At 37.1% G+C, this 19947-nt stretch overlaps 1 protein-coding gene and 1 pseudogene across 1 annotated transcript; both read right to left on the bottom strand.

The window, feature by feature from the left end:
• Window positions 1–3620: 3620 nt before the first annotated feature.
• LOC113913586 lies at window positions 3621–4546 on the bottom strand (annotated as a pseudogene).
• Window positions 4547–18255: 13709 nt separating this feature from the next.
• On the bottom strand, window positions 18256–19227 carry LOC113913587 (olfactory receptor 4A15-like). The gene has a single exon (XM_027577876.1). It carries the CDS (start codon window positions 19225–19227, stop codon window positions 18256–18258), a length of 972 nt encoding a protein of 323 aa, XP_027433677.1.
• Window positions 19228–19947: the final 720 nt, after the last annotated feature.

Below are 19947 nucleotides of genomic sequence, written 5' to 3'. Positions count from 1 at the left end.
ACAAATGCCTAACAGACACATGAAAAAATGTTCATCATCATTAGCCATCAGGGAAATTCAAATCAAAACCACACTGAGATACCCCCTTACACCAGTTAGAATGGCAAAAATGGACAGAACAAGAAACAACAAATGCTGGAGAGGTTGTGGAGAAAAAGGAACCCTCTTATACTGTTGGTGGGAATGCAAGTTGGTACAGCCACTTTGGAAAACAGTGTGGAGGTGCCTCAAAAAAATTAAAAATAGAGCTATGCTATGACCCAGCAATTGCACTCCTGGGTATTTACCCCAAAAACATGGATGTAGTGAAAAGAAGGGCCATATGCACCCCAATATTCATAGCAGCAATGTCTGCAATAGCCAAACTGTGGAAAGAGCCAAGATGCCCTTCAACAGATGAATGGAAAATGATGTGGTCCATATATACAACAGAATATTACTCAGCCATCAGAAAGATGAATACCCAACTTTTACATCAACATGGATGGGACTGGAGGAGATTAATGCTAAGTGAAATAAGTCAAGCAGAGAAAGTCAATTATCCTATGGTTTCACTTATTTGTGGAACATAAGGCATAGCATGGAGGACATTAGGAGAAGGAAGGGAAAAATGAAGGGGGGAAAATCAGAGGGAGAGATGAACCATGAGAGACTATGGACTCTGAGAAACAAAATGAGGGTTTTAGAGGGGAGGGGGTGGGGGGATGGGTTAGCCCGGTGATGGGTATTAAGGAGGGCACATACTGAATGGAGCACGGGGTGTTATACAAAAACAATGGATCGTGGATCACCACATCAAAAACTAATGATGTATTGTATGGTGACTAACATCTCATAATAAAATAAAATTAAAAAAATAAATATCAATTTTTGAAATGATTTTTAAATAAATTTAATTCAATTCATTCAGAAATATTCCTCTATAGAACCACACTCACCCATACTCAAATATGTTTTCTTTATTAAAAGGAAAAAGAAATTGTACATAACTCTGGATTGGCTCAAGAGAATGTGGTCATTGTGAACAACACGTGTCATGAGGGAAGAAGTTTAAGATAATTGAGCCCGATTAAACCCAGTTTGATTAGTCACTTGAGTATTATAGTGCCATGATAATATTTGTGATGGCAGATGCCAAAGAAGGTTTGAATGAGGACTGGAAACTAAAGAACCATAAGGAATATACATTTTGCTGGAGTGTCATCTGTGAAAATGTCTTAAACTTGTCTTTCAACTCTTGAATGAAAGCCAGAGTCAGATCAGAGAATTAGAACCCACTTAAAAGGTCATCATACCCAACATCAGGAAAGATTGCAATCCATTCACATTGCCCACTAAGTGGTCATCCACCTTCTACTTCACTACAGTGGTCCATAGAGAGATTGCATTAGAACCTCCACACTGGTCTAGTTAAGGTCCCCAAGGACTAAAGTAGCATGAAATGAAGTTAAATCTAAATCACCGAGGTTTGGCCATGAAAGTAATTGTTCAAAAGAGAAGTTCCTGGAGCTATACCAGGAAAGTCTGTTTCCAGAATATAAATCCAAAGACAGACTGGTTGGTAACCCTAAAGAGATAGCAACACAGAGTTTCAAACTAGAAGGGTAAACCAGAATGAAAGAAGAAATTAAATATAGATCAAATCACAACTGGTCAGAAACTAGTTGAAGTATGGTTTGATGTTTGATGGGTTCAGGGACTAATTTCATAAAAATCAGGTACCTGCCAAAGTGTTCTTCTTATGGGCAGATTCATATATTTCATTAGGGAAAGGAACATGCTCTCACAGTAGCAGAATTCATATTGTCTTACACCAGTCCACAGACCCTTTCAGCCCAGAAGGACATCTTCTAAGTTGTTTATCAGTAATGGAAAAATTTGAGGAGATGAGCTGTGGTCTCATTAACTCTTCCAATTTCACTTTTTTTAAATTGAAATAGAAGCCAATATAACAGTATTTATAATAATAAAAATATTGGCATAGGCAGAATCACAGAACTTGGAAACACCTTCTAAATTACCTAAGTAAACTACTGGTAGAAATAGAGAGAGTTGTTTGGTTTCATGGAAAGGGATGATGGGATAGTGAGAAATAAGACCATGTCTCCTGATCCTGAAGCTGATGTTTTTACTCTACATTTTCATAACCATGAGAGGCTTGTTAAATATTGTCACATCATGGAATCAGTTGATTTTTTTCAATAAAACATATGCTACCCATGAGGTAGGAGGCTGGATCTTTCTGCCAAAAGAAGAAGCCATAGGGGCACCTGGGTGGCTGAGTCAGTTGAGCATCCAACTCTTGATTTGGGCTCAGGTCATGATCTCAGGATCATGAGATTGACTCCCGCATTGGGCTCCATGCTCAGCGTGGAGTTGGCTTGAGATTCTCTCTCCCTCTACCCCTCACCCTGATCTTGCTCTCTATCTCCCTCTAAAATAGATGAATAAAATCTTTTTTAAAAAGAGGAAGCTATAAGCACATTTATGACATGCATATACATTTGCATTTTGGTAACAGACTTCATTGTTTTAACAGACTTTATTTTTGAAGAGCCAAAATTGATTCACATCAAAGTCATATAAGTAAGTTGTTTAGCTGAGAAATATTTTCATTGTCAACTGTAATGATTCCTGTTTTTTTCTTATCCCTTATAAATGATCTCCTAAAGCAGTTTCCAGAGAGGATTACAGATTCAAGGAACTAAATGTAAAGTGAGCTTTTTAATAGTAAAAGTGTTTTAAAAATATATTTTACTGTATGTTTTGAAAAACACTTGCATTTGATTGTACTAATAATTATTATTCTAATAAAGTGTCACATTCTATAGCATATAATGAAAAAATATTTTCATAGACCAAATTGTAATCAAATACCAGTCCCAGCCCCCTATATAATGAAAAGATCACAGGATGGGGAGTAAGAATATTTGGGCTCAAGGCTGACATATATGTTCTAGGTTCTAGTTATCTAACCCTTCTGATTTCCCGCTTTTTTCTGTAAAGTAAAAACATTAGAATTCAATTTTATAAGTTGTGACCATGTGAAAACACTTTAAAAATTTCACAGCAGTTTAAATACAATTAATTTTTATAATTCCTGACAACTTTTACCAGCAAAACAAGAAACCCAGTATAACTTTAAATGTTAGGTATATCAACTGTGTACCAAGAGGGTCTTGGCAAATATCTTCTTTCTAAATTATATTCCACACTGTCCTATGTGCCAGTAGGCAATACAGTTTTCTGAGTACCAACTGCTTATATACACAAGCCATTATACAGCTCCGTACCTAGAAAGGCACATTTTTAAATTTGTTACAAAAAGAGAGGTTCTGATGAAATGCTGCTTTTGTTTTTCCCTAATATTCTTTGAAATGTTTGAAAGAGCATCAGATTTGGATTTAGAAAAAAGCAGATCTGCACACTAGCTCTGACTGACATTGGACTAGTTTTTAATGCTTTTGAATTGCATTTTCCTTCATGTGTAAAACAGCAATAATCGTAATAATACCTACCTTGCAAAGGTTTTGTCTCACATGAGAGGTATGGGAAGGGCTTTAAAGTAATAAAATATGAAAATGTAAGGATCATGATAGAAATAAAATCTTTGTATTGGGTCATTTATTATCTGAAATTGTATTCCTGTTTAATAACATTCTAATGGCATTTTTTACCTCTGTATTTCTGACTGTGTAGATGACAGGGTTTAACATGGGAGTAACAAGAGTAGAGAATACAGCTATGGCCTTAACTATAGGAAAAGTAGCCACTGGTCACAGATACATAAAAATACAGGGCATGAAGAAGAAGACAACAACTGTGATATGGGAGACACAGGTAGAGAGGGCCTTTTTCCTCCCTGCAAAGCTGTGAGTCTTCAAGGAGCACAGGATGACCACATACGTTAGCAATAACATCACAAAGGTGTTCACAGGGATTACCCCACCATTGGCAGCAACCAAGAGACCAAGAAGGAAAGTGTCAGTGCAGGCAAGTTGTATCAGGAGGTAAATGTGACACATGAAGTGATCCATGATGTTGGGACCACAGAATGGGGGCCAGAAAGTAACCAGTATCTGTCCAATGGAATGGAGAAAACCCGCTATCCAAACACACACCCAGAAGGAGGCAGTGTGTGTGGTGGTTCATGATGGTCACATAGTGCAGAAGTCTACAGATGGCCACATAGCAGTCATAGGCCATGACCACAAGGACAGAAATCTCCTAAGAAATGTTCTATAAAGAGCTGTGTCATGCAGCCACTGAAAGAAACAGATTTTGAATCAGAGAGCAGATCAGCTAGCATTTTAGGGATTATGGAGGAGGAATAGCATGCATCTATCAAAGACAAGAAGGCCAGGAAGAAATACATCAGGGAGTCCAAAGCCTGGCTGCCACTTATAGTAACCACAATGAGTAGGTTGCCTGTGACAGTGACAATGTAGGTGATAAGTAACACCAGAAATAGAATTCTCTGCATCTGATAATCCTGGGTAAGTCCCCTTAGAATGAATTCAGTCACATTCATCCTGTCTTCTTTCATTTCAATGAAAGTGAAAATGTTGGCCTTACATATATTTGGTTTGGCACACCTAGTGCCAAAAAGTTTGGTTTGGCACACCTAGTGCCTCATGAAAATCCCGACTTCTGGCTTCTCTTGAAAGATCAGTTGGTATGACAACTCTGGACTCTCTGTCCCATTTGGCAACAAATGTTAGATTCAGAAGTGAAGAATTAACCTGCAGAGACAAGTTCCAAATTCAAGGTGATGAGAACTTTACATTTTGGGTTTTTAGACAAGCTCAAAGCATTTTAGTAGTATAAGCTATTTTTTCATGGTGTGCCAAAGAGAAAAAACATGCTTTTTCTATTTTATAAAAAGTGAATTTTTGAAACCGTCTAACTTAGCTTCTTACAAGGTTCATCACCTCACAAATAGTCACTGAGCCTTTGCTAGAGGATATCCAGGTACAGGGAGCTCACCATATAATTAACCTGATTGCTTCTCAGCCAATAAGAAATGTTAAGAACTGTTCATTAAATATTTTTTTAAAAATGATTTGTACAACTGTTGGTTTAATACACAGATTAAGTCTAATTCAGCCTTTTTTCCATTTAAAAACTCTTCAAATAAGTGGTAGAGTACACCTGTATCTGTCTTGTTCACCTCTTTATCCCTAGCACGTGGTTCAGTGTCTGACTCATAGTGGTGTTCTGTAAGTATTAAATAAATAAATCAGTTGGGAAACTCCTTACTTATTTCTCCTGTGTTTTCTTTTTTCCTGCTAACTCCCAAAATGACAGTGTTTACTCTCTTACTCAGGGAAACAAGTGGAATATACAGTTGGAACAGAACTAGATGTATTCTTTCCACCCCTTCAGATCTACTGTCAATGTGTCCACCCTGGGCAGCTGCTTCCCCTGGTCCACTTCAACCAGATCATTTACTTCTGGCCAACAGGTGGTACCAGCTGAATGTAAGAAGGCAGGTGGGAAGAAAATGATGTCAGGGTATTTACTGTCCTGGCTCCCTCCTCTGGTCTGTCAACCACTGGGTGACTAAGGAGTCAGAACTCTTTCAGATGGACCTTCTGAGTTCCTGTGATCACTTTCCTCTTATTCTCTCAGGTCTAACTGTGCTGACTTTATCATCCTTTATTGGATAACCCTACCTACACCTTGGTAAGCAAACATAATTAAACTCTTTTTAATCTCTCATTTTAAGTATGCTATTTTAGGGCTCCAATCGATGTGGAAAATTTTCTTTCCTTTGCAAAACAATAAACATAAATGAGGAAATAGCTTTCCCTTTATATAAATTTATTTTATTTATATAGCATCTGTACTTATTTTGATGTACAGCTACTAAATAAAGTTAACTTTTGTCAGAAAAAATATTGTGTGAGAAAGAAATGTAACATAAAGATTACTGGACATCTTCAGTGTAAGTCTATGTGTTACTTATGGCACTCTCTTTGGGATTATATGAGTCTATGGGATTTAAGCCTTTTATTGCCTTGAGCTATTTTACAACTCTTTAAATTGATAAAACTGATAATAATGCGAACAACTCTGGTCCATAGAAATGCAAATGCTGTTTGGTGGAAAGTTGATTGATTTCCCTGACCATTACAGATCAAGCCAGTTTTGCATTTATTTGTAAATTAATTACACATCCCTGATTGAATAATGTAAGGGTGGTATTTTGGAGTTTCCTTTAGGCTGATTATAATCTTACCAGTTCCCTCATTAATGAATAAACTAAATAAAGCCTTTGTCATGTGTTCATTTTATGTTTCTTTGAGAGTCATGGCTTCATGTTTTTAAAAATTATTTTCTCTTTGTTAAGAGAAGAGAGACCATTGTATTTAAGAGAGATAAGCTAAAAGACTTCTAAAGATCCAGATATTCTTACCCTCCATGTTATTTCACCATGGGTTTTTCTATTTTATTTTGTTGGAGATTTGTTTCTATTTAATCAAATGGTAAAAACTATTCTTTGAAACTTGCTTTGAAGTCAAATAGAAATAAAATGTGTTATCAAAAATTTTTTTATAAGGTTCCCAATTCTAGTCCCAGCCAGAGTTAGCTAATATGAGTATCCTTATCAAACACAATGAAACCAAACTGCTGAACAAATTCTATCAATCTGGCCCTGGTGTGTGAGTGTGTGAGTGTCTCTGTGTGTGTGTGTGTAAAGGGGGAGGCTTATATAATGGAATATAATTATATGGCTTATTTAATCATTCACTTATAAGTTCACTTCAAAATATTCATTGTCAGAGTGCCTGGTTGACTCAGTCATTAAGTGTCTGCCTTTGGCTCAGGTCATGACCCCAGGGTCTTGGGATTGAGCCCCACATGGGCTCCTTGCTCAGCGGGAAGCCTGCTTCTCCCTCTCCTACTCCCCCTGCTTTTGTTCCCTCTCTCACTGTCCCTCTGTGTCAAAATAAATAAATGAAGTCTTTAAAAAAAAAGTACTCATTATCTACTATATGGTTAATACTCTAGGGGAAAAAAAGCAGATAGCCTATACTTTATTGAAGCTTATATTCTAGTAAGTAGACACAGAAAATAGCAAATAGAAAAGGAATTGTACACTATGGCAAATTACAATACCCGCTAGGAGAAATACAAAGCAGGGTAAATGATACATGGTCCCTGGAATGATTATTTTCTGTAAGGTAATCAGAAAAAACTTCTTTGAGAAGGGATTGCATGAACCAAACTTGAATGAATGCAGAAGAACCCACAAAGACATCCAAGGAAGGAAGTTTCCAGATATAGAAATCAGCAAGTGAAAAGTCCCTGAGGAGGGAGCATGGTTGGTACCATTGATTAAAGGAGGCCAGCTTAACAGGAGTGGGATGCATAAAGGTTAGTCGTTGATGGATCTTGTAGGGCCTTGCAGATCGCTGTAAGAGGATTATTTTGGCTCCTGTCTAGAGAATGTGTCATAAAGGAGCAAGACTAGAAGCAGACTACTTAGGAGGTTATGGCAACCATCTAGCTAAAAAGTGATGGTGGTTTGGACTGTAATGGTAGTAGTGGAGTTGGATGTATTATGAAGATAGATACAATAGAATTTGCTGAGGGACTTGACACAGAATTAAAGAGAGAAAAGAGTAAACATTACTCCAAAGTTGTTTGGACAACATCTCCTAAAGACAGTGTGGTCATTTACTGAGCCAATTTCATGTCTAGATGTCACCACTAACACAGCGAACATTTGCTTGAGTGTTTACAAGTGCCAGACACTTTTAATCTTTATATCAACACTGAAGTCAGACCCTGCTATCATCCTTAGGTAACAGATGCAATAATGAAGACTTAGAAAAGGTATGGAAGCTGTTCAATGTAAGTCAGCAGGCTGTGACCCTGGCCTTACACTGGAATAAACAGCAAAGACAATTCTATAAAATGCATTTAACCCCTGGAACTCTTCACTATTTACTGTAAAATGAAAATACTTGGCTCAAAGGATATCTGTGAGAACAGAAGGGGGACAAGTTCAGTAATTGCACAAAGTAGATACAAAGGGTGACATTTGACCATGACTATTAATATAGTGTTCTATGAGATTGTATCTATACTATCCAAAGCAATGAATGATTAAAAAAGAATGAGAACATTTGTCTATCATTTATCTGCATGGTTTTAACTACCTAGCATGAATCTTTTTCTCTTCTTTACCAATGTGACTGCTTGTAAACAATTTCACAAACATAGACACACATACTCCATACACATTAGATTTATTAATTAGTCTTGGCACTAAATAGACAAGAAAGTGTTTATTACACGATTATAGTTTGAAAATGATTGCCAAACAAGATGGCAGAGGAGTAGGAGACTTGAATTTCATCTGGTCCCAGGAATTCAGCTAGATAGGGACCAAACCATTCTGAACACCTACGAACTCAACAGATCGAAGAAAAGAATAGCAGCAACTCTCAACAGAAAAGCGACCACTTTCTGGAAGTCATACTCCATGCCTTCATCATATTTACCCTTATTTTTGAACATACATAAGTTTTTCTTTCCTTAAAATTTTGGGAGGCACTTTCTACTAACATACCAAAATACACCCAAAATTTAGTGTGGGACACTGATCTATGCACCAGCCTGATCATATTTGAACATATTCTTTTTGTTTTGTTTTTGTTTTTACCTTTCTCTTTTTCTTTGTTTTCCTTTTTCTTTCTTTCCCTTTCTTTTCCACCAGTTTCTGGTCTCTTCTGATTTGATTAGTGTATATTTTTCTGGGGTCATTGTTACCCTGTTAGCATTTTGTTCTCATATTCATCTATTCTCCTCTGGACAAAACAACAAGAGGGAAAAAAATCACCTCAAAAACAGAACAAGAGGCAGTACTGACTGCCAGGGACCAAATCAATACAGACATTAGTAAGATTTCAGAACTAGAGTTCAGAATGACGATTTTAAAGATATTAGCTGGGCTTGAAAAAAGCATGGAAGATACTAGAGAAACCTTTACTGAAGAAATAAAAGATCTCAAATCTAACCAAGTCGAAATGAAAAAGGCTATTAATGAGGTGCAATCAAAAATGGAGGCTCTAACTGCTAGGAGAAATGAGGCAGAAGACAGAATTAGTGATATAGAAGACCAAATGATGGAAAATAAAGAAGCTGAGAAAAAGAGAGATAAACAATTACTGGATCCTGAGGGCAGAATTCGAGAGATAAGTGATACCATAAGACAAAACAAAATAGAATGATTGGGATCCCAGAAGAAGAAGAAAGACAGGGGCAGAAGGTATATTGGAGCAAATCATAGCAGAGAACTTCCCTAATTTGAGGAAGGAAACAGACATCAAAATCCAGGAAGCACAGAGAACCCCCCCTCAAAATCAATAAAAATACGTCAACACCTTGACATCTAGGGTAAAATTTATGAGTCTCAGAGACAAAGAGAAAATCCTGAAAGGAGCTCGGGAGAGAGAGCTGCATCCTACAATGATAGAAACGTTAGATTGGGAACAGACCAATCGACAGAGACCTGGAGGCCATAAAGGACTGGCATGATATATTCAGAGCAGAAAATGAGAAAAATATGCAGCCAAGAATACTATATCCAGCTAGGGTCATTGAAAATAGGAGATAAAAAGCTTCCAGGACAAACAAAAACTAAAGGAATTTGCAAACACGAAACCAGCCCTCTAAGAAATATTGAAAGGGGTCCTCTAAGCAAAGAGAGAGCCTAAAAGCAGCAGAGACCAGAAAGGAACACAGACAATACACAGTAGCAGTCACCTTACAGGCAATACAATGGCACTAAATTCATATCTTTCAATAGTTATCCTGAATGTAAAAGGGCTAAATGCCCCAATCAAAAGACACAGGCTATCAGATTGGATAAAAAAATAAGACCCATTAATATGCTGTCTGCACGAGGATCATTTTAGACCCAAAGACACTCCCACATTGAAAGTGAGGGGGTGGAAAACAATTTACCATGCTAATGGACACCAAAAGAAAGCTGAGGTGGCAATCCTTATAACAGACAAATTAGATTTTAAGCCAAAGACTATAATAAGAGATGAGGAAGGACACTATATCCTACTTAAAGGGTCTATCCAACAAGAAGATCTAACAATTGTAAATATCTATGCTCCGAACATGGGAGCAGCCAATTATATAAGGCGATTAATAACAAAAGCGAAGAAACACATTGACAACAATACAACAATAGTGGGGGACTTTAACACCCCCCTGACTGAAATGGACAGATCATCTAAGCAAAAGGTTAACAAGGAAATAAAGACTTTAAATGACACACTGGACCAAATGGACTTCACAGACATATTCAGAACATTCCATCCCAAAGCAACAGAATACACATTCTTTTCTAGTGCCCATGAAACATTCTCCAGAATAGATCACATCCTAGGACACAAATCAGGTCTCAACCGGAACCAAAAGATTAGGATCATTCCCTGCATATTTTCAGACCACAATGCTTTGAAACTAGAACTCAATCACAAGAGGAACGTCAGAAAGAACTCAAATACATGGAGGCTAAAGAGCATCCTACTAAAGAATGAATGGGTCAACCAGGAAATTAAAGAAGAATTTAAAAAATTCATGGAAACCAGTGAAAATGAAAACACAACTGTTCAAAATCTTTGGGATGCAGCAAAGGTAGTCCTAAGAGAAAAGTATATAGCAATACGACCCTTTCTCAAGAAACAAGAAAGGTCTCAAATACACCACCTAACTCTACACCTAAAGGAGCTGGAGAAAGAACAGCAAAAACAGACTAAACCCAGCAGGAGAAGGGAAAGAATAAAGATCAGAGCAGAAATCAATGAACTAGAAACCAAGAGAACAGTAGAACAGATCAATGAAACTAGGAGCTGATTCTTTGAGAATTAATAAGATTGATAAACCCCTAGCCAGACTTAAAAAAAGGAAAAGAGAAAGGCCCCAAATAAATAAAATCGTGAATGAAAGAGGAAAGATCACAACCAACACCAAAGACATACAAACAATTATAAGAACATATTATGACCAAATATATGCCAGCAAATTAGGTAATATGAAGAAATGGATGCATTCCTAGAGATGTATCAACTAACAAAACTGAACCAGGAAGAAATAGAAAACCTGAACAGACCTATAACCACTAAGGAAATTGAAGCAGTCAGCAAAAATCTCCCAACAAAAGCCCAGGGCCAGATGGCTTCCCAGGGGAATTCTACCAAACATTTAAGAAAAATTAATACCTATTCTTCTGAAACTGTTCCAAAAAAAATAGAAATGGAAGGAAAACTTCCAAACTCGTTTCAGGAGGCCACCATTACCTTGATCCCCAAACCAAAGACCCCATCAAAAAGGAGAATTACAGACCAATATCCTTGATGAACATGGATGCAAAAATTCTCACCAAAATACTAGCCAATAGGATCCAACAGTACATTAAAAGGATTATTCACCATGACCAAGTGGGATTTATCCCTGGGCTGCAAGGCTGGTTCAACATCCGCAAATCAATCAACGTGATACAATACATTAACAAAAGAAAGAACAAGAATCATATGATCCTCTCAATAGATGCAGAAAAAGCATTTGACAAAGTACAACATCCTTTCTTGATCAAAACTCTTCAGAGTATAGGGATCGAGGGTACATACCTCAATATCATAAAAGCCATCTATGAAAAACCTACAGCCAATATCATTCTCAATGGGGAAAAGCTGAGAGCTTTTCCCCTAAGGTCAGGAACGCGGCAGGGATGTCCACTCTCACCACTGCTATTCAACATTGTATTAGAAGTCCTAGCCACAGCAATCAGACAACAAAAAGAAATCAAAGGCATCCAAATCAGCAAAGAGGAAGTCAAACTCTCACTCTTTGCAGATGATATGATACTGTATGTAGAAAACCCAAAAGACTCCACCCCAAAACTGCTAGAACTCATACAGGAATTCAGTAAAGTAGCAGGATATAAAATCAATACACAGAAATCAGTGGCATTCCTATACACCAACAACAAGACAGAAGAGAGACAAATCAAGGAGTTGATCCCATTTACAATTGCACCCAAAACCATAAGATATGTAGGAATAAATTTAACCAAAGAGGCAAAGGATCTGTACTCAGAAAACTATAAAATACTCATGAAAGAAATTGAAGAAGACACAAAGAAATGGAAAGACATTCCATGCTCATGGATTGGAAGAACAAACATTGTGAAGATGTCAATGCTACCTAGAGCAATCTACACATTCAATGCAAACCCCATCAAAATACCATGCACTTTTTTCAAAGAAATGGAACAAATAATCCTAAAATTTGTATGGAACCAGAAGAGACCCTGAATAGCCAGAGGAATATTGAAAAAGAAAAACAAAGCTGGCGGCATCAGAATTCCGGACTTCCAGCTCTATTACAAAGCTGTCATCATCAAGACAGTATGTTACTGGCACAAAAACAGACACATCGATCAATGGAACAGAATCGAGAGCCCAGAAATGGACCCTCAACTCTATGGTCAACTCATCTTCGACAAAGCAGGAAAGAATGTCCAGTGGAAAAAAGACAGTCTCTTCAACAAATGGTGTTGGGGAAATTGGACAGCCACATGCAGAAGAATGAAACTGGACCATTTCCTTACACGACACACAAAAATAGACTCCAAATGGTTGAAAGACCTAAACGTGAGACAGGAGTCCATCAAAATCCTAAAGGAGAACACAGGTAGCAACCTCTTTGACCTCAGCCGCAGCTACTTCTTCCTAGAAACATCGCCAAAGGCAAGGGAAGCAAGGGCAAAAATGAACTATTGGGATTTCATCAAGATAAAAAGCTTTTGCACAGCAAAAGAAACAGTCCACAAAACCAAAAGACAACCGACAGAATGGGAGAAAATATTTGCAAGTGACATATCAGATAAAGGGCTAGTATCCAAAATCTATAAAGAACTTATCAAACTCAATACCCAAAGAACAACTAATCCAATCAAGAAATGGGCAGAAGACATGAACAGACATTTTTCCAAAGAAGACATCCAAATAGCCAACAGACACATGAAAAAGTGCTCAACATCACTCGGCATCAGGGAAATCCAAATCAAAACCTCAATGAGAAACCACTTCACACCTGTCAGAATGGCTAAAATTAACAAGTCAGGAAACGACAGATGTTGGCGGGGATGTGGAGATAGGGGAACCCTCCTACACTGTTGGTGGGATTGCAAGCTGGTGCAACCCCTCTGAAAAACAGTATGGAGGTTCCTGAAAAAGTTGAAAATAGAGCTACCATATGATCCAGCAATTACACTACTGGGTATTTACCCCAAAGATACAGATGTAGGGATCCGAAGGGGTACGTGCACCCCGATGTTTATAGCAGCAATGTCCACAATAGCCAAACTGTGGAAAGAGCCAAGATGTCCATCGACAGATGAATGGATAAAGAAGAAGTGGTATATATACACAATGGAATATTATGCAGCCATCAAAAGGAATGAGATCTTGCCATTTGCAATGACGTGGTTGGAACTGGAGGGTGTTATGCCTAGTGAAATAAGTCAATCAGAGAAAGACATGTATCATATGACCTCACTGATATGAGGAATTCTTAATCTCAGGAAACAAACTGAGTGTTGCTGGAGTGGTGGGGGGTGGGAGGGAAGAGGTGGCTGGGTGATAGACATTGGGGAGGGTATGTGCTATGGTGAGCGCTGTGAATTGTGCAAGACTGCTGAATCACAGATCTGTACTTCTGAAACAAATAATGCAACATATGTTAAGAGAAAAGAAAAAGAAGAAGATAACAGGAGGGGAAGAATGAAGAGGAGTAAGTCGGAGGGGTAGACAAACCATGAAAGACAATGGACCCTGAAAAACAAACTGAGGGTTCTAGAGGGGAGGGGGCTGGGGGGATGGGTTAGCCTGTGATGGGTATTAAAGAGGGCACATTCTGCTTGGACCACTGGGTGTTATTCACAAACAATGAATCATGTAACACTACATCAAGAACTAATGATGTAATGTATGGTGATTAACATAACAATAAAAAAATTTAAAAATATAATGAAAAAGGAAAAAAGAAAAAATTAGTATTGACTGTTTCATATATGCTAGACATCATGCAAAAATGTAAATTATCTCATTTAATATTTTTTAGAAAGAGTTATATGTGGTTGAAAGGTTTCTCCTTCTATTGTACAGATAGGAAAATTGCGACATGGAGAAGGAAAGCCTTGTACCTCAGGTTATACAGTTAGTGAGGAACAGACCTAAAGATATAATTCAAGTCCATCTGGCCTCAAGTCTTGATTTTGACCTTGGCCCCATATTACCTCCCATGTGAAAACTTACCAAGGCAATGAGCATGGTCCTCAGTTAACATCCATCTTTAAACAAAGGCTTTAAGAGGACTGATTCTCATTCTAAGTTGTGGAGACATTAACAAATAGGCTCAAAAAACACTTGGGAATTTGAAATACATCAACTTTTGCCTCTGAGAATTTCCCATATGCTCTCTCTGGAGAATTTTTTTTTTCCCCTCTGGAGAATTTAGAATTACTATTCCTACTTACCTTGTCAAATCAGTTAATAACATATTACTGTCCCTGTCCATTTCTAATTTGCCCTAAATTCACTATCAAAAGGTAATATCATATATCAAGCACTTACTATTTACAATCCTTTCATAGTTAATCTCAAAATAACCCTAGAAGTTGAATATATTTTCCCAACTCATAGAAAAACTGAGGTTTAGAATGATTTATTTCACTTTTCCAGGATAGTGTAACTAGTAAGCAGTAGAACCAAAAGCCAGTTTCTGCTCTTTCAGTTCCACAGTGTTATCTGCCTGATTTAAGAACTCTCCAAAATCAAAAATCCCTGAAAAATGTTGTACCATATTTGACTATAAGAAGAATACTAATCTTGGATTTCATATTAGGAGAGTTTTCTGAAAATTCAAGTACATGGAAGTCAGAATTTGATCAATCTATAATCTTAAGCAATGGGAATTGAATTAGTTATTGAAGAGTATCCCATTCATTTTTTTTTTATTTTTCATATGAAGAAACTGAGACCCAGGAAGGAAAAAAACATTTCCAACATTACACATTCAAATGGTGACAAATTAAAGATAAAAATTTAGGTCTGATGGTGACAAATTAAGGATACAAATTTAGGTTTCTTAAATCCCAACCTATTTATCTTTTACTGCATGGAATAGCTGATATTCTCACTTATTGCAGAGTAACCCAAACAAAAGACATTGTTCTGCTTGCCTAATCGGTCTATATAATTACTTCAGTGAGGCTCAGTTTTCCAAGTGAGACCTGTCTAAGGAAATGAGGATGTTGAGAGATCATAACCAAATACATCCTTTTGACTCTACAGGATTTTCTCATATAAAGGCAAATCACAAAAAGTAAATATTAATGATACCAGATTTTATTTTAAGCTTCCATTTTCCATACACATTTAGCCTGTCTCTCCATTTTGTTCCCAAACCAAGCAAGTAAATTAAGTGGAAAGGTGGTAAGACTCACTCCTTACATCTATCAAATCTCTTTGGTAGCCCAAAAATATGGTACTACTTTTTGCTTAATATTTTGGAAAGAAAGATTAGTTTTAAATACTTCTATTCAGTCCTTCCTTCATTCCATGAAACTATACTCCAGTGATCAGGGACCCAAAACAGAAATGTATTCCTGTAGAACACATGGAAGTCTAAAAATATATGCAGAACCAGCACATTGTAATAGCTTTGCTCTTTCTTTCATCTTTGGTCTGCTTTCTGACCACTGGACCACAGGAATGAGCACTAGTTTGCAACATATTTCTAGTAATCTCCAGAAATGTTTGAATATTTCTCTTTCCAGAGCACAGTTGTCCTGGCAAATGGTCTCAGATGCCTTAGAGAAAGGTTAGGATGAAGATATACACCCTTTATTCATGGTAATATCACAGACTATTCAAGGATACCTGATGATTCCTTCATTCAAAAAATTTTAGCTTTAGAAATTATTCACATATGGTGATTCGCTGAGGAACTATGACTTTCCTGAACTGAATTATGGTGATTTAACTCAGGCCTTTATTCACCAAATCTAGATTATTTATCATCATTATCATTATCATCATCATAAGTCTGCTTGAACTGTCATAATAAAATACTACAGACTGGGAAGGTTAAACAGACATTGATTTTTCCCACAGTCCTGAAAGCTGGAAGTCCAAGATCAAGGTAGCAACAAGGCTGGTTTCTGGTGAAGCCTCTTTTCTGGGCTTGTAGATGGTCCATCTTCTCACACTGTTCTCTCATGGTCTCTCCTCTGTGCACACATTTGAGAAAGAGAACTCTAATGTCCCTTCCTCTCCTTATAAGGACACCACTTCTATCACTTTAGGGTCTCTCCCTTATGATCTCAAGGAGTAACAGTTGTTCTAGTTCCCACTGTTCAAGATTTGAAAGTCTAGGTACAAGGCACGTGAGTAAAGAAACTTTTCAGATGACCTCAAACTCAGCCCATTTCTGCCTGCAACTTCGAGAGGCCCTAAAGTAGAAGTACACCTAAGAAATGCTCCCAAATTCCTGACCCACTGAAACCATCTGAAATGATAAAGTGATTGCTGGTATTTTCAGCTACTAAATATTGGGATGATTTTTTATATTGCAATAGTATCTGAAACATTGCAGCACTTTAGATATTGTATTATTATTCATGGATCAACTAATTGAACAATATAGAAAGCTAAGAAATAGAAGAACAGATATATAGATATTTTATATATGAAAGTAGAGGTGTTGCAGGGTAGTGGGAAATTCAATGATTTTCAATAAATGTGCTGGGAAAGTTTGTTCTTATGATAAAAAGGAAAGTATATTTCTACTTCACATCATACCTGAAAATTTATATCCTATATGGGTTAAAGATGTAAATGTAAGAAGCAAAACCTTAAAACTTTTTTTAATTATATTTTTTAAATCAGGACTGGGAAGGACTTTGAGAAGTATATGCACAGACCTTTCATTCTGAGTCCAGGTTCCTCATCTCTGCATAACAACTTAGGTGGTAAATCCTTGATCCCAACTGCATTCACACCAGTATCCAGGTGTCAGCTCCTCCAATTCTGGTCATTTTGAAGTATTTAATCCACTGTGTTGGATTTCTTTCTAATTAAAATATCTAGGTTACCTTTTATTTCCTTCATTAAAGAATAAACAAAACTTCATGGCTAGCACTTATTCAATACATATTAAATAAGTGGAAGCATTAATATTGCTAAATACACTAACTGGATCCAATTATAAATTGAAAGAAGGATGAAGGCAAAGAATACCAATTTCATATCCAATCTGTGTTGTGAGTTGACCTCTCAACAAGGTAATGCATAATGCCAGGGCCTTCAAAAATGATCTTTGTAATACAGTAATCAACCTCCAAAATTTTTATAGAGAAATTGTAAAGAGAGTAGTCACCTTTGACTTATTACTTAAGTCAAGAACACAAAGTTTACAGAGAATGAGAAAGGCAGTCATATGTAAAACAAAACATATTCCCAAAATGTTTAACATTTATTACAACTTTAAAAAATGTATACCCAGAGAGTTTAATTTAATATAGGTAGACTCTGACGCTCTACTGTGATATGAGAGACTTAAATATGTATTTCAACTCCCAGAAAAGGTCATTTGATCTAGATATACACAATGAGTTGAACAATTTAATTTTTCTGTCCAAAACTTAATTAGGATATACAAAATCAGCCATATGCTACCATCACAGTATAAAGCTAATAAAGTTCACTTCTCATAGATCTATCCTCAGCTATGAACATGTGCTGTGAAATTTCAAATTAATTAATTTGACCAGGACATTTATTTTTACTGTTAGATTAAGTTTTTTTAACAATGTGAATTTTTAATTTTAAAATTTCATTCTCTTGGACTAAAAGGGAACAAGTTCTATCAGGCAATATTTTTATGAAGCATGGAGCTACCATACCCCACAAACAAGAACTTGAAATAAAACAAAAAAATTGTTGCCCACTGAAGAATCTTAACACAGTATGATTACATGTATCAGGGATGAAATTTATACAATTATCTTATCCTCTAAGGGTTATAACATACTCCATTTAGATAAATATTAATTTATATAGCTGCTTCAGAATAAATAGGCTAACTAACCCAAAGGATATAATTTTTAAGATGTAATCACTGATAGTGAAAGTAGTCTTTGATTCTGTGAAAGAATGAATATCATATTCTGCATGAGCAATACAACCCTCTGCCAACTAAGGTCACATTTTTACTCCAAAGTTTCCATATGGCATTTTTTATTTCTGCATTTCTCAGGGTGTAGATTAAGGGGTTCAGCATGGGAGTTATGAATGTTAAAACCACAGTCATTAATTTATCAATGGGAAAGGTAGAATTAGGCCTTGCATACAAGAAGATACAGGGAACAAAGAATAAAATGACCATAGTTATATGGGATGCACAGGTGTGGAAGGCTTTGTGTTTCCCGTCCAAACCATGAGTCTTAAGGGAGTGTAATATGATCCCATAGGAAACTAGGAGAATGAAGAAGATGGCAGTGCAAATGGCTCCTCCATTAGCTATCACAGAAATTCCAATGAGGTAGGTATTGGTACAAGCAAGTTTCAATAAGGGATATATATCACACACAAAGTTGTCAATGACATTGGGGCCACAGAAAGGGAGATGATAAATAAAGAGAAATTGAACCAATGAGTGCAGAAAGCCTCCAGTCCAGGCCACCAGCAGCATAAGAACACATGCCCTCCGATTCATGATGATTAGATAATGAAGTGGTTTATAGATGGCTACATATCGGTCATAGGCCATCACCACCAGAAGAATGACTTCAGCACCCGCAAATAAGTGATCTAGAAAGACTTGACTCATACAAGCCTGGAAGGAAATAGTCTTCTTCTCATATAGCAAGTCTACAATCATCTTGGGAGCGATGACAGTAGAATAGATAGCATCTATAAATGATAAATAAGCTAGAAAAAAGTACATGGGAGAACCCAGTGACTGGCTGGCCATAATGGTTACCATGATAAGCAGATTGCCCGCTATTGTCGCAATGTAGATGAGTAAGAATGGGACAAATAGAACTTTTTGCCCTTCAGGGTCCTGTGTGAGCCCCAGGAGAACAAACTCTGTCACGTTGTTTCTATTTCCCATATATTCTTTGGAAGGCATTGAACGCAGGTGTCAGAGGCTGCAAGAAAAAGGGCCATAATGAATTTGAGAGGATCTCAAGCTTTACGTCAAAAACCGCTGCCTGGCTCAACCACATTTGCCCCACAGGGCCTCACACAGGGTGACTTTCTAGAAAATGAGAGTTTAGAATCTCCACCCACAGTTTCTGCTTTCATTTCCACAAATTTCTTGCATTGACTACAATGAGGAGACCAGTTTTCCACCTGGGAGGTACATGCGAGTGGGCATACCAAACAAGAAAGCAGCTTTCTCCAAAATCTTGCTCACAGAGACTTCATTTTCTACTTTATATGTCATTTCTTCTTTTCTTGAATGTTTTTTGGCCTTCGGAGATTGACCATGAAAACAATCTCATCTCTAATAGCCTTATTTACATAATAATACCTAGTGCATGGAGCATAAAATGATAACCTGACACTTAGATAACTGCCTTTCTGAGTTACTTCACTATGAGCTCCAAATATTGAAAAATATGTCACTGCAGCAGTGAATCAGACACACCATGAGTGCCCTTTAAGTGCTTGTTAAACTTTATTTAATTCAGCTGAATTTTAAACATGTAAGAAACCAACTGAGAAGAGGTAAGTATACTAAATTGTTCCCTTCGGTGCCTGGGTGGCTCAGTCAGTTAAGCGTCTGCCATCGGCCCAGGTCATGATTCCAGGGTCCTGGGATCCAGTCCCACATCCAGCTCCCTGC

This window comes from Zalophus californianus, chromosome 11, assembly GCF_009762305.2.
Source record: "Zalophus californianus isolate mZalCal1 chromosome 11, mZalCal1.pri.v2, whole genome shotgun sequence".
Lineage (NCBI taxonomy): Eukaryota > Metazoa > Chordata > Mammalia > Carnivora > Otariidae > Zalophus > Zalophus californianus.
This window is presented reverse-complemented; position numbering and strand designations above follow the sequence as displayed.

Bases quoted from the DNA above. Each gene is read 5' to 3' on its own strand.
- LOC113913587 (XM_027577876.1), bottom strand. From the start codon at position 19,227: ATGCCTTCCAAAGAATATATGGGAAATAGAAACAACGTGACAGAGTTT.